Source organism: Bubalus bubalis, chromosome 9 (assembly GCF_019923935.1).
Source record: "Bubalus bubalis isolate 160015118507 breed Murrah chromosome 9, NDDB_SH_1, whole genome shotgun sequence".
Lineage (NCBI taxonomy): Eukaryota > Metazoa > Chordata > Mammalia > Artiodactyla > Bovidae > Bubalus > Bubalus bubalis.
In genome coordinates this window covers 89,080,855-89,096,739 of record NC_059165.1, presented here as the reverse complement: position 1 = coordinate 89,096,739, position 15,885 = coordinate 89,080,855, and the positions used below count along the sequence as shown (strand labels likewise).

Here is a 15,885-nt window from a genome sequence, read left to right as displayed (position 1 = left end):
ACACGACTGAAGTAACTTAGCACACACACACAGCCTGTCACAAAGAAGAAATTACAGTCCCTTCACAGGCCCAAGGCACAGCTCCTCTGACCAGCTCTGCCAAGCCTTGTTTTTGTCAATATACCACCCTATCTCTTGGACAAAGTGTGAGGGGTCTGCTGCCCACCAGGAGAGATAGACAAAATCTTTATCCAGAAACTTGGCAGGAGGCTTGGGTGAAGCAGCCTCTGGACGAAGGCATTCTGAGATCCTGGTGGCCTTTGTCAGAGGAACAGAACTTAGAGGCAACAGACAAACTGTTTGTCATGAGGCAGCTGATAAACAGGGAAGCAAATTCAGGCCACAGCTAGGAAAAGGCCCCCAGTCTCCTGTATTTGTTCTCTTTCTGCAGCACTGCCTGGAAATAAAAGTCTGTTGGTGTTGGCTGGAGGCTGAGGTTCCCACTTTATCCCCTTTGGAATCTGCCAGAGGGCAGGTATGATATTCAGGCTGTCCCGACAGCCAAGCTGCCAGTCTCACACTAGCCAGCGGTATTCCAGGGCAGCCTGTAAGTCTGATGGGAAGAAAACAGCCTAACCTGCTTCTTGCTCAAACTCTTCAGCTTTGGCAGAGGCCCCAAAGGAGGTACATCCCTTTGAGCTGCCATATGGAGTCCCAAGTAGTTGTCAGATGCTGGACTCATTCTGATCTCATCGTTCCCTCTCTCACTGCTCCTAGTGCCCTGTTAGCAAAGGATAAGGCTCCTTTGTTCCTATTTTATACCTTTGAGCTGTGGGTGGAGAATCAGTGTGTCCTATTCTGTTCAAGCCTTAATCCCAGGTCCCAAGAAAGATAGCACAAGGCTAGCGCCTCCAGAGGCCCAGGCCCTTTGTTGGACATTCTATCATGGTTAAGGGCATGAAAAGTGAAAGTGAAGTCGCTCAGTCGTGTCCGACTCTTTGCGACCCCATGGACTGTAGCCTACCAGGCTCCTCCGTCCATGGGATTTTCCAGGCAAGAGTTCTGGAGTGGGTTGCCATTTCCTTCTCCAAGGGATCTTCCCAACCCAGGGATCGAACCTGGGTCTCCCGCATGGGTTCCTAGAGGATGCCTCCAGCTGAAGGAGAGGATAGCAATTGATATGGTGGGGCAGCAGCCCTGCCTCAGGTCACAGGAGGTCTGCCACAGAAAGCTGCTCTTTACCAAACAAGCCCCCCTTCCACCCCCGCCCAGGGCCTCTGGAGTATGGGCCCTGGCTCAGAGATGACTGCCTAGTTTTCTCAGCCCATGGACTAAAGAGGGTCAAGTCTACCTAATGATGTTCCATGGGAGAAGAAGACATGTTTGAGGCAAAGGCCAGCCCATGCCTAGACTCTGGCCAGGAGCCAGACTCACCCCTAAGGTTTGTCCAGTGGCTCTGCTCCTGAATCTAGGCCCCCTGGAGATCAGCACATTCTCTGTACTATTTTCACAACTTTTCTCTAAATGAAAATTATTTCAAAATAAAGTTTTGTTTTTTAAAGTGATTCTTAGCTCTAAACAGGACAAACAGATTGCATTTCACAAACAGTCCTTGAGGAAGGAAATTACCTTATACACCTGTATACCCAGACAGATGCGCTCACACAGGTCCCAACTCAGATACCAGGTTCCGCCTCCTGGCATCCCCTGGAAAGTACTTGCATGGACATGCCCTCCTTTGGATCCTGACCAACCTGTTCTTCCCTGTGAAGGGGTCAGGGGGTCAGTTCAGGTGGGCTCCTCTGTCTCAGAGGGTATGCCCATCAGGAGATCCCATATAGAGGTATAAAGCAGAGACCATCTGAGGATGATCCCTCTGCCAGTGTGGGGCCAAAGGGGTGCAGAGAACTTGCTCAGGGTCCCCAACTTGCTCTTGTCAGGGAGATGAGGGCGTTTCTCTCCTGGCAGTGGATTCAGACCTGTGTCCTATTCTCTGGCCCTAGAATTCCACCCTGGGAAAGGGGCTCTGCACTCAGCAAGTCTCGCCACTCATTGTACTGGCTGAAACCTGGTCCTTAGAACAGCTCCCCAAATGCCCATGATGCCCAGCCAGAGATGGCGAGGTCCTGCCCTTACCGCTCCTCATCCACCCACCCGTGATGCCCATTTGCTGGTGCTATGGGATGTTGCATAGCACATGATCTCACTGAATCCTCTCAACAACTCAGATAAGCTGGGCATTCTTATGATCCTCATTTTTAACAACTGTAATAAAATTCACACAACATAAAATGTACCACCTTAACAATTTTTAAGTGTACAGTTCAGTAGTATTAAGTATATTCACATTATTGTGCAATCAATCCCCAAAACTCTTTTCAACTTGCAAAATGAAACTCTATATCTGTTAAATAACACCCCATTTCTCTCCCCTCCCAGCCCCTGGCAACTACCATTCTACTTTCTGTTCCCATGAGTTTGACTACTCTTCATATGGTATATAAGTGAAATCAAACAGTTGCTGTCTTTTTTTGTGACTAGCTTATTTCATTTGGCATAATATCTTCAAGGTTCATTCATGTTGTAGCATGTGTCAGAATTTCCTTCCTCTTTTAAGGCTGAATACTATTCCACTGTGTGCATACACCACATTTTATTTATCCATTCATCTGTTGCTGGATATTTGAGTTGCTTTTACCTTTTGTGAATAATACTTCCATGAATATGCAAATATTTGAAGACTAGTGCTTACGGGTGGGGCCAGAACCAGTCCACCCATCTGACTCCAGAACTCTTTGTCCCACCACCTCTCTAGGGAGAATCACCCACCATACTCACTTTCATGCTTCTCCCCTCCTTCCTCCCAATGACTAGTGCTCCTTTGCTTTTTATTTTACTCAAATACTACTTTTTATAGTACCCAAAAAGAAAGCAAGTAAGGGAAAAGCTGCTGAAAAAGGCAAATCCAGTTGTGTGTTTGTGAGTGTGTAATGTTGTGCATCCTCAGATGGAGAACCACGTATTTTCCCAGAGGCCCACTTGGGCCAGGTGTAACAGGGATAGCCATGGACTTGTAAACCAGCAGCTACCTACCCACCCCTCACATCCTGAGGTGAACAGACTATTAAGGAAGGGGAAAGAGAAAGAGAGTCCTCCTCAACCCAACTGTTGAGGAGAACTGCAGTTAGTAGGGCCAGCTCTAGCCCAGATGCTGACCGCACTTCCAGGAACTGGGATGAGCTGACCCCTACTTTTAGATGCCTCAGGATCGGACTGTGGGCAGAAGGCAGGTAAGCACTACGAGCCCCAGTTAGGGGATCAAAGCCAGAGAAGCCCCTGAGCTCTATGCTTACACTGTCTCTGTGAGTCTGTCCCTTCATGAGTGCCTTGGGACCAGGGTTATACCTCCTCTAGTTCCCTGTTCGGAGAAGACAATGGCACCCCACTCCAGTACTCTTGCCCGGAAAATCCCATGGACGCAGGAGCCTGGTGGGCTGCAGTCCATGGGGTTGCTAAGAGACATGACTGAGTGACGTCACTTTCACTTTTCACTTTCATGCATTCGAGAAGGAAATGGCAACCCACTCCAGTGTTCTTGCCTAGAGAATCCCAGGGACAGGGGAGCCTGGTGGGCTGCCGTCTATGGGGTCACACAGAGTTGGACACGACTGCAGTGACTTAGCAGTTCCCTGTTCTCCACCAGTATCAGGAGGCCTCCTGCTCCTTTGTGGAGAAATTAGAGACTCAGGAAAGGACCCAAGCCTTACCATAGTTGTATAGCAGAGCAGGAGAGCCCTTGATGCTTCCAGAAGTCTGTGACCAGGGAACAGACCAGACCTGCCCATGCCCTGCCCAGCAATAAGACTCCTTTTTGTGTCTGCACATGGTCTCAGCAGCATCCCCACACCCCTCCTCACGCCTGCAGGAATTTGACTCAGTCTGTACATCTGGGGAGCCTGGGGTTGACAGTATCTAGGCTCTTGGGAAACAACTTCCTCTTGTGAAACTGCCAGAGAAAAAGGCAGTTGACGGCTGCCTCCTTTCTCAGTTCTTCATGCCCTCCCTTCTGGACAAACTGACCAGGAATGATCCTAAGCGTGTCCTGCCCTCTTGGGTTGCACACCTGTGTTAAAATTATAACCCAGATGACTGCTAGCCAGGTCTGATGAGGAACTGGGGACGCTGAGCCAAAGACGGCTAGAATGTCTCCAGGGGGTCTGATGCAGATTAAGGGTCGCTCACACACCCACCTCGGTGACGATGGTGGACAGGTAGATGTCCTGGCTAAATTCCCAGCCATCCAGGCAACCCTCCTGCTCCAGCTGCTCCAGGTTCACATCGCGCCCCGGCTCCAGCCCGAGAGCCGAGAAGTTGACGATCGTAGCGAGTCGGTAGCGCCGGCAGCTATGGGGCACCTCGCGGCCGTCCTGCAGCCGCACAGGGATACTGTGGTTGCGCCACGCGCTGCTCAGGTTCGCGGTGTCCGGCACCCGGCAGCGATGTTCCGGGGTCCCTGCCAGAAACACGACTGACATACCGTTGAAGCCGTTGGGGATGATGCTGGCGCTGAGCAGGAAGAAGATGAGGCGCTGGAAGGGCCCCCACTTGCCCAGGAAGGCGGTCACTTCGTCGTAGTCCCGCATGCTCGGCGCGGCTCTGCAGTTGGCAACGTGGGGTGATGAGAGCGCGTTCCCCGAACAGCGCCGCGCGGTGCAGGGCGTGGGCGTCAAAACGTTCTCGCGGACCCGGCAAGCTGAGGGAAGGCGGGGCACGCGGTCGGGGCCTTTCCTGGGAAACGGGCTGCGGGCGTTAGAAGGTTGCTGGGCACTGGACGCAAAGCTGGAAGCCACTTTCTGGAAGCAGAAACTCGGGACCACACCGCCAACCCGGCCGGGGCGGGGCGGGACGGGGTAGGGTGGAGCTCCAGGGCGGCTCCGCCGGTGCTCCGCCCCCCGTCCGCGGCCACCGGGCGGCGGCTAGGAGGTCAGCTGGCCGCGGGCTTAGGAAAAAGAGGACTAGTTCCAGCACCGCCCCTACCTTGCCCCTGCTCGCCCCGGAGCCCCCTAAGTACTGAGCGCCCAGCCCCGGGCTGCCGGGTTGGGCAGCGTGTAAGGGCAGAGTCGAGGCCGCAGAGCAAGGGCTCTGAGAGGTCGGATTTCCCTGTCGCCGTCGCCTCAGGCCTCGTCCGGGGCTGGGATCTCTCCGCTGCCGCTTCCAACTCGGGGTCTGAGCTCAGGGAGCCTCGGGCCGGGAGCGGATGGGCGAGTCCGTGGAGCCCGTGCTCCCGGGAAACCTTTGCGGGCGCAGGGGTGACAAGAGCGCGCCCGCGCCCGCCGACCCGGAGCTCCCAACCCCCAATCCTAGGCTGCCAGATTCAGTCACCTGCTGGCGGCTTCCGGACAGCCCGCAGCCTCACCTTGAATAGGGGGAAACAGGCCCAGCGCCCTGAAGAGATGATCGAGGTCACATTTCGTCAGAGACACGCTTGGACTGAGGGGAGGTGGGGAGCAGGGACTACCAGGTGGTCCCAGGATCCTGTTGGGGCCTCTGGAGAAGATTCTACGCGGAGCTTGACCCTTTGTGAGAGCACGGTAATGGAGACCCAGCTGTCACCACTCCTGGGCTCTGATTTTGATTCTCCTGGGCTCTGATTTTGATTCCCTGGGGCTCTTCCTCGAGGATGGCTGCCAGAAGCTTCTTGGACTAGAGGCCTCTGGTTTGCAGAAGGGAGCGCTCCCAGTCGGGGAACAGAGGGATGCAGGAAGGGAGGAGGAAAAGGTTTAGTTTGTTGCCCAGATTTGGCAGGGTAGCCAGAGCAGGGACCAGTCTGCTAGTGTCCAGGCCTAAGGCCCCTCTGCTGTTGTGTGAGCAAGTCTGGGACTGCAATGGGAGTCCTGGGGTTCTTGAGGTGGAAGGGATTGACAGGCTGAAGGGCCCATCTCTTGGAGATTTTGTACAAATGCATTTGCATCCAGGCCCTGATTAAGAGGTGGGAGGCATTTCTGCTCCATTTTTTATAACCTCTAGTCTTGGCTGGCTTTCTATCCACTTGGAACCTGTTTCCTTATGTGTAATAAGACCTTATGTCTGGATGTACCAGGACAGCACTGTTTTATTAAGTGTTTTCCTTTCCTTTCAAAAGTATCCTTCTTTGAACAGTATTTCTTGCGGTCATTGTCTTAGTTAGCTTAGATTTCATCCTCCCTTCAACCCCAATAAAAATCAAAGCCTGAGATAAGAATTTATGTGGAGATCATTTGTTTATAGTAGTGATCCTAGGGAAAGGAATGAAGGACCAGGGAGAGTGAACAGGAAAGGAGGTAAAGCCAATACAAGACTGTGTAGTTGAACTGGTCATTGGTAGCGACCAGGATCAGTGACAGTGCCGCTAAGACTCTAGAGCCTGAGGGCAAAGAAAAAATCAATAATAACTGATCATATCTTTACTTAAAGTTTTGGAGCTTTGTTCCTCCTAGAGTCTCATACTGGTTTTGATTTTTTAAAATACTGTGTTAAAATGTTATTTGATGATTGAATTTCCTGGCACCCTCTTAAATTTTGCACCGGAGGCAAGTGCCTCATTCATTTCACTTGCCTCAGCTTTTTCTCAACCCTAATTTCTAATTAGGATAATTAGAGTTCAGTGAACTCCAATGGATAATTGGAGTTCAATCCTGCTGGGATCTTCTAAAGAGCCATAGAGAATGAAGTAAAGAGCCACAGAGAATGAAGAGGCTTTTTAAAAAAAAACAAACAAAAAACTAGTTCTGGCTCCATTGGTCAACTCCCCTGTACTTCCAGGCTGTACACGTATGTGAGAGTCAACAGGTACCACTTGACAATGAGTATATGTAAATCCATATCTTAAACCACTTTGCCTTCCATACATAATGAATGCCCAAGTACCCTACTTATACCTGGACCATTGGAAAATTTCCCTTCACCATTGTCCTTTAGGGCCACTCCTAAGTGGGGCTATGTTGCAGTAAACAATCCGTTTTTTGATTGATAGCATCTGTGAGACAGGGCTGAGTATTTTCTTCCCTCTGTCAGTTGGTATAGAGAACCCCCATAAAACCATAGGTTTGAGTTGAGGAGAAATGTTGGTAGAGCTGAGGTGTAGCTGTCATGGAGTTAGAGCTACTGTTCATTAAATTACATGAGCTGTATGGACCTGCTCAGTCCTGATTCTGACCCTACCATTTCTATTACATGATAGATTGCTGATGTGCCTGCTTAATCTTATGACTTGATAGAATTTGACAATGCCCAGCTCTTACTGGATATTTCTAGTTGCATAGACCCTTGATGTCACATTGCCAGGTACTCAGTTTTTACTATAGCCAAATAGCCGCTTTTCTAAAGGCAAATAGCTCTCTGCTGCAGAAGGCATGACCTTGCTCTGGCATCCTAGAGATCTTACTGAAATTATTTTATTAGGTCTTATCAGAGACTCTGCCCAGCATCGTTATCACCATGAACATCTCTAGCACCATTGATTCTGATGGGTCACATAGTCCAAGTGGCAGGGAACCTTGGATACTCTGTAGCACTCTCTCTTGCTCTGGGCTTCACTCAAAAGTGGGAGCCTCCCAAAATACCCATTAAGTGGGTTACAGTAGTATTCCCACCAAGCATTATGTCTTTTTATTAGTGGTAGAGGATACAAGGTACAACAACTTGCCTTTACCTTACAGAAGATGGCCTGGCATGCTCCAGACAACTGGATCCCTAATAACTTCACCAGTTAGCTTCAAAATCATATGGAATGAAAGAAGTGGGCAAGGATATAGAAGAAATAAGTTTGGCCATAATAGTAGCCCTAGGGATTCATTTTTTACTAGTTTGTTTACTTTTTATACATTTAACTCATTCTGGAACAAAAAAAAGTAAAAAAACACAACTTCATCAGCATCGAAAGCCCTCAATCATACTTCTTATCTCCCATCTTCTAGGACATCTGCTCACTAGGTTATGACATATTAGCATTATGTCATTAATACATCAATACATCAATTCCATAGACCATCATGATGTTCCATGGAATATCAAGACAATCAAAGTCACTAAATACTATATTGTGACAGAGCAGGAGAATTAACATAACCCCAGGGCAAGACAGTGATATGTCCTGCTATTTATTCCACATAAAAGCGAAGAGATTTTTATCCTCCCTGAAGGATATGAAGAAGAAAACCTTCTATTGGTGTGGATCTCTACATTTCTTCCCAGGAGGTGGTTTTACTTCTGATGAAATAAATTGGTCAAGAATGTGGGTGTGTTAGAGGCTTCTAGTTGGTCCTTCTCACCATAATTGCTCTTATTTAATAGGGAGTAAATGTTAAGGTCTTGCCAGCTGCTAAGTGTATCTATCCTAGTTATCCAGTGTGGATCTTTGGATCCATCACACTTGCTTGCAGGAGAACCCCATTTACCACCTGGCTTTCATAAGCCCCAAGTATAACTAGGGGATACTTATGTTCCTTGCTGTCCCTTGGTATCAGTGCCAGCTCATACTCTGTATCCAAAAAGGCTGGGTCTTTCCTTCTTCTCAGGCCAGAGTTATTTAGGTAAAAGGCCACAGCTATGGACTGATTGTGCCCTCTCAAAATTCATATGTTAAAGCCCTAACCTCCAATGTAGAGGTGTGGTTAGAGATGGGCCCTCTGGGAAATAATTAGGTTTAGACCATGAGGGTGGGATTTTAATGATGGGATTAGTGCCCTTATAAAAAAAGGATGTCAGAGAGGTATCTACAAGCCAGGAAGAAGACTTACCAGGAACTGAATTGATTAGCAGTTGATCTTGGACTTTCCGGTCTCCAGAATTGTGAGGAAATAAATTTCTATTGTTTAAGCCCCTCAATCTGTGGTATTTTGTTATAGCAGCCTGAGTAGCCTGAGACAGTCACAGATCCCTTGTGGGGAAAAATTAGGGAAATAATTATCATATATACTTTTGGCAGTATAGGAGAGTTATTTCTTAAAGAGATTTGGCCTCCTTTTCGATCAATAGGTTCTGAGCTTGTGAACTGGTCTGAATCTTGGAAATTTATAAGGAAATACTATTTTCTGTTGTGGCAGTTGTCATTAGCCTTCTGATCAGTAGCTCTTGATTTTAGGGGTGAGGTTGTCATACAAGTTAAGTAATAGTATTATTTGAATGGTTCTATGAAGACCTACAAGACCTTCTAGAACTAACACCCAAAAAAGATGCCCTTTTCATCATAGGGGACTGGAATGCAAAAGTAGGAAGTCAAGAGATACCTGGAGTAACAGGCAAACTTGGCCTTGGACTCCAAAATGAAGCAGTGCAAAGGCTAACAGTTTTGCAAAAGAACATATTGGTCATAGCAAACACCCTCTTCCAACAACACAGGAGAAGACTCTACACATGGACATCACCAGATGGTCAATACTGAAATCAGATTGATTATATTCTTTGCAGCCAAAATGGAGATGCTCTATACAGTCAGCAAAAACAAGACCAGGAGCTGACTGTGGCTCAGATCATGAACTCCTTATTGCCAAATTCAGACTTGAAGAAAGTAGGGAAAACCACTAGACCATTCAGATATGACCTAAATCAAATCACTTATGATTATACAGTGGAAATGATAAATAGATTCAAGGGATTAGATCTGATAGACAGAATGCCTGAAGGACTATGGATAGAGAGGTTCATGACATTGTACAGGAGGCAGGGATCAAGACCATCCCCAAGAAAAAGAAATACAAAAAGGCAAAATGGTTGTCTGAGGAGGCCTTACAAGTAGCTGAGAAAAGAAGAGAAAAGGCAAAGGAGAAAAGGAAAGATAAACCCATTTCAATGCAGAATTCCGAAGAATAACACAGAGAGATAAGAAAGCCTTCCTCAGTGATCAATGTAAAGAAATAGAGGAAAACAATAGAATGGGAAAGGCTAGAGATCTCTTCAAGATAATTAGAAATACAAAGGTAATATTTCATGCAAAGATGGGCATAATAAAGGACAGAAATGGTATGACTCTAACAGAAGCAGAAGATATTAAGAAGACGTGGCAAGAATACACAGAAGAACTATATAAAAAAGATCTTCATGACCCAGATAACCACGATGGTGTGATCACTCACCTAGAGCCAGACATCCTGGCATGTGAAGTCAAATGAGCCTTAGGAAGCATCACTACAACCAAAGCTAGTGGAGGTAATGGAATTCCAGTTGAGCTATTTCAAATCCTAAAAGATGATGCTGTGAAAGTGCTGCATTCAATATGCCAGCAAATTTGGAAAACTCAGCAGTGGCCACAGGACTGGAAAAAGTCAGTTTTCATTCCAATCCCAAAGAAAGGCAATGCTAAAGAATGTTCAAACTACCGCACAATTGCAGTCATTGCACACGCTAGCAAAGTAGTGCTCAAAATTCTCCAAGCCAGGCTTCAACAGTACATGAATGGTGAACTTCCAGATGTTCAAGCTGGATTTAGAAAAGACACAGGAACCAGAGATCAAATTGCCAACATCTGTTGAATCACTGAAAAAGCAAGAGAATTCCAGAAAAACATCTACTTCTGCTTTATTGACTACACCAAAGCCTTTGACTGTGTTGATCACAACAAAATGTGAAAAATTTTGAAAGAGATGGGAATACCAGACCACCTGACCTGCCTCCTGAGAAATCTGTTTGCAGGTCAAGAAGCAACAGTTAGAACCAGACATGGAGCAATGGACTGGTTCCAAATTGGGAAAGGAGTACGTCAAGACTGTATATTGTCACCTTGCTTATTTAACTTATATGCAGAGTACATCATGAGAAACGCTGGGCTGGATGAAGCACATGCTGGAATCAAGATTGCCGGGAGAAATATCAATAACTTCAGATATGCAGATGACACTACCCTTACGGCAGAAAGCGAAGGAGAACTAAAGAGCCTCTTAATAAAAGTGAAAGAGGAGAGTAAAAAAAGTTGGCTTAAAACTCAACATTCAGAAAACTAAGATCATGGCATTTGGTCCCATCACTTCATGGGAAATAGATGGGGAAACAGTGGAAACAGTGTCAGACTTTATTTTTGGGGACTCCAAAATCACTGCAGATGGTGACTGCAGCCATGAAATTACAACCTAGATAGCATATTCAAAAGCAGAGACATTACTTTGCCAACAAAGGTCTGTCTAGTCAAGGCTATGGTTTTTCCAGTGGTCATGTATGGATGTGAGAGTTGGACTGTGAAGAAAGCTGAGTGCCGAAGAATTGATGCTTTTGAACTGTGGTGTTGGAGAAGACTCTTGAGAGTCCCTTGGACTCCAAGGAGATCCAACCAGTCCATTCTAAAGGAGATCAGTTCTGGAAGGACTGATGCTAAAGCTGAAACTCCAGTACTTTGGCCACCTCATGAAAAGGGTTGACTCATTGGAAAAGATTCTGATGCTGGGAGGGATTGAGGGCAGGAGGAGAAAGGGACAACAGACAATGAGATGGCTGGATGGCATCACCGACTCAATGGGCATGAGTTTGGGTGAACTCCGGGAGTTGGTGATGGATGGGGAGGCCTGGCATGCTGCGATTTATGGGGTCGCAAAGAGTTGGATATGACTGAGCGACTGAACTGAACTGAACTCGGTCTATCCATGTTGCTGCAAATGGCATTATTTCATTCTTTTTCATGGCTGAGTAATATTCCACTGTGTGTGTGAGTGTGTGTGTGTGTGTGTGTGTGTGTGAGAGAGAGAGAGAGAGAGTCTGTGTGTGTATCTCACATCTTTATCCAGTCATCTGTTGATGGACATTTAGGTTGCCTACATGCCTTGGCTATTGTAAATAGTTTTGCAATGAACATTAGGGTTCATGTGTCTACTTAAATTATGGTTTTCTCCAGATATATGCCCAGGATTGGGATGGCAGGACCATATGGTAGTTCTATTTTTAGGTTTTTTAAGGAACCTCCATGCTGTTCTCCATAGTGGCTCTACCAATTAACATTCCCACCAACAGTGTAGGAAGGCTCCTTTCTCTCCACACATTCTCTAGCATTTATTATTTGTAGGCTTTTTGGTGATGGCCATTCTGACTGGTGTGAGGTGATGCCTCATTGTAGTTTTGATTTGAATTTTTCTAATAATTAGTTATGTTGAACATCTTTTTAAAATTCTTAATTGTTAAATGGCCTTAGATTTAATTCTGAGGCAGTGAAGTCAGAGGAAAACCTTATGTTTTAGGGTGATTCCCTCTGGTGGCCAAGTTGAGAATGCAAAGGAGGGAGCTAGAATGGAAGCAGAGACACCAGGGAAGAGACTATGATTAGCTGTCCAAGAGGGTGATGGTGGTGGTGGCTGAGAAATTAGATTCTAGAGCTGTTAAGGGGGCTTCTCAGGTGGCTCAGTGGTAAAAAAAAAAATCTGCCCACCAATGCAGGAGATGCAGGAGACCCAGGTTCTATCCCTGAGTCAGGAAGACCCCCTGGAGGAGGAAATGGCAACTTCTCCAGTATTCTTGCCTGGAGAATCCCATGGACAGAGGAGCCTGGTGGGCTCCTCACCCAGCCCCACTGGGATTGGTCTGGGAGGAGAGAGCTCAGAGCTCTACAGAGCTCAGTCCATGGGGTTGCAAAGAGTCAGACACAACTGAATGACTGAACATGCATTCAGAGCTGTTAAAGAGGTGGCAAGGACAGGTCTTGATGACCAACTAGATACGGGGATTAGGGAGGGGGAAAGACAAGGATGACGACAAATTTGGAGAATTGGATGGCTGTGTGGATGGTGGTGTCTTTGTCTGAGAAGCACAGGAATAAGAGGTGTTGGAGAGAAGATGATGAAGTGCACTTGGGATGTATTGAACTTGAGGTGCCTTTGGGACATCCAGGTAGAGATGGGCAGTTGTTTAGAGGCCTGGGCTGGAGGTATAATGTTTTGAAGTGGTCTTGAGTGCAGAGTTTCTGAGGCCCTGTGCATGGACAAAGACTTCAAGTTGTAGAACTCCAAGAATTGATGGGAGAGTAGGATATCTGGTAGGGAAAAGCAGAAATCTGCTGTGGAAGTGGTTCTGAGTGCTGAGAAGTAGACAAACCTAACTGGAATCATAGCCTGCTTAACATCAAGCCTGTAGAGGAAGAACCGTCTCTTGGCTGGGCCTCTGATCTCTATTTCCCCTGACCAACTTCAGTGGGACTGGGCGAGACTATAGAAAGAGGTGAGGAGCAGTTTAGAAGGGATCACTCTTGAGGATGAGCATTTGGAGAAGGGAGAAGCTGGGTCAGGGACAGGCAGGGCAGTGGACAGGAACACAGGCTGAGAAGGCATCACAGGAAGTAGGAGGAGAAGGGGTGAGGAGTCAGAGTAGTCCTTTAGCACAGGGATCAGGACCTGACCTCAAGCACAAGTCAGGCACGTATGGGGGTGGTTTTGTGCTGACCAGAGCTTATGAACAAGTGTTGTGGGCATCAGCCTTGTCTACATGCAGTCCCAAAGCGTGTGTGTGTGTGTGTGTGTGTGTGTGTGTGTGTTAGTCATTGAGTCGTGTCTGACTCTTTGGGATCCCATGGAGTATAGCCTGCCAGGCTCCTCTGTCCATGGAGTGGGTTGCCATTCCCTTCTCCACAGTATCTTCCCAACCCAGGAACTGAACCTAGGTCTCCTGCATTGCAGGTAGATTCTTTACCATTTGAGCCACCAGGGAAGCCCTTGACTCAACTCATTTTCCACTGTTTCATGGTCCATGGAGGAGCCTGGCTCTGTGAGGACTTGGTGAATCTGAACCTGCACTCTGGGCTGCTCTGGGGACCTTGACAAGCAGAGATAGGTCTGCACCCTTCAGAGGGTTTCCAGACCATTGGTAGGACAGGCAACATTCTCCAGGGAAGACGCATGCTTGCAGTTGCTCTGGGAGTCCTCGCCATGAGATCAGCTAACCAGCATGTGACCTTGGCGAGTTTCTCAGCTTTTCATGAAATGAGGATAATAATTGTACCTCCTTTCAGGTTTGTGTGAGGATGAAAGAAGAATAATATCAGTTCACTAAGGACTTGAAGATGAAGGCCTGGGACATATTAGGTCCGATTGTATTTTACAAAATTTGCATCCCCTGAGACTTCCTCTCCGTCTGTAACATTGCTCTGGCTTCCCATGAAATGTGCCTTTAGGCCAAGAATACCCTGGGGAGCAGCCAAGTGTCCTTCCGCTGCTACCTATGTTGGTAAAGAAGCTGGTGTGTGATGTGGTGCTTCAGCAGAGACAGACCTGCTCAGAGGGGAGACAGACCTGCTCAGGGCTGGTCAGTCAGGTCCCTGAGCCCACATGGCTGAGGCCAACACCAGACCCTGCAGGAAGAAGTGAGGCCTCTGGCAGCCTTTCCTGGGATTTCTAGACCCTGCCTTCAGCCACAAATGGTCCACATCAGACAGGAGCAAAGATAAAATTGGTTTCCAAGTATAGTTTCCTACTTGTGGTAGAAAGGGGACAGAAGGACAATCCATGCTTATTAGAGAGACCCCTTTACTACCTGTTTCTTTTTAGACTTCCACCACTTTTTAGAGATACCAAGGACTATATTGTGGGAAAATTTTGAATATTGTGTAAGAAAAGGATAAATCAGGAAATTACCCAGAGCTGTGGAAAGCAAGTCAGGGGCCCAAAATCAAGAAGGTTATTACCTTGGGTAAGAATGAGCTCCAGGATGGAGCTGGAGTGCAGATAAGCTACACAAGGAGACCCACAGGTGGAGGAGGGGCAGGGCACTCCCCGAGTGGTCAGAGAGACTCTCTGGGCTCATAGCCTAGGCTTCTGGGCACTACAGTGTGGGTCATAACACCCCTGACTCAGCTCTTCATGGGCTATCCCCCCAGAGCCAGGCTGCAGTGCCCCCAGAGGGTCTGAGTCCTTGGACAGGAAAGGAGAGCTAGCATGAAGCAACATCTAAGTTTCTCTTGCTCTCACCCCTTTCCTTGGTTCTCAAGGTGGAAGCTGAGGGCAATAAAGTTTGTCACATAGAACCAAAAGGGAGAAGTCAGTTTTCATTGCTAACTCTTTGGAGGGTCAAGGAAGCCTGTTAGAATCTGGCAAAGGATCTTGAAGAGGCTGAATATACAGATTAACAAAACAGCGATTACAGCGGCCTGCGTCAGGGCTGTCAGTGAAGTTCAGCAGGGACTACTGGACATGGAACAATGGACTGTTTCCAAATAGGAAAAGGAGTATGTCAAGGCTGTTGATTGTCATGCTGCTTATTTAACTTCTCTGCAGAGTATATCATGAGAAACGCTGGGCTGGAATAAGCACAAGCTGGAATCAAGCTTGTGGGGAGAAATATCAATAACCTCAGATATGCAGATGACACCACCTTTATGGCAGAAAGTGAAGAGGAACTGAAAAGCCTCTTGATGAAAGTGAAGGAGGAGAGTGAAAAAGTTGGCTTAAAGCTCAACATTCAGAAAACAAAGATCATGGCATTTGGTCCCATCACTTCATGGGAAATAGATGGGGAAACAGTGGAAACAATGGCTGACTTTATTTTTTTGGGCTCCAAAATCACTGCAGATGGTGATTGCAGCCATGAAATTAAAAGATGCTTACTCCTTGGAAGGAAAGTTATGACCAACCTAGATAGCGTATTCAAAAGCAGAGATATTACTTTGCCAACAAAGGTCCGTCTAGTCAAGGCTATGATTTTTCCAGTGGTCATGTATGGATGTGAGAGTTGGACTGTGAAGAAAACTGAGCGCCGAAGAATTGATGCTTTTGAACTGTGGTGTTGGAGAAGACTCTTGAGAGTCCCTTGGACTGCAAGGAGATCCAACCAGTCCATTCTAAAAGAGATCAGTCCTGGGTGTACATTGGAAGGACTGATGCTAAAGCTGAAACTCCAGTACTTTGGCCACCTCATGCGAAGAGTTGACTCATCGGAAAAGACCCTGATGCTGGGAGGGATTGGGGGCAGGAGGAGAAGGGGACGACAGAGGATGAGATGGCT

General features: G+C 47.2%; 2 protein-coding genes across 2 annotated transcripts in view; both read right to left on the bottom strand.

The window, feature by feature from the left end:
- LOC102411035 (solute carrier family 22 member 4) overlaps nucleotides 1-4,885 on the bottom strand; it is a 51,893-nt gene extending 47,008 nt beyond the window's left edge. Inside the window, exon 1 of the mRNA XM_045166622.1 lies at nucleotides 4,686-4,885. The gene's annotated coding sequence lies outside the window, so the exon portion shown is untranslated. The remainder of the gene's footprint in view (nucleotides 1-4,685) is intronic.
- LOC123466172 (solute carrier family 22 member 4-like) lies at nucleotides 3,506-4,687 on the bottom strand. The gene has a single exon (XM_045166623.1). The coding sequence runs from the start codon at nucleotides 4,581-4,583 to the stop codon at nucleotides 4,179-4,181; it is 405 nt and encodes a 134-aa protein (XP_045022558.1). The 5' UTR covers nucleotides 4,584-4,687; the 3' UTR covers nucleotides 3,506-4,178.
- Nucleotides 4,886-15,885: the final 11,000 nt, after the last annotated feature.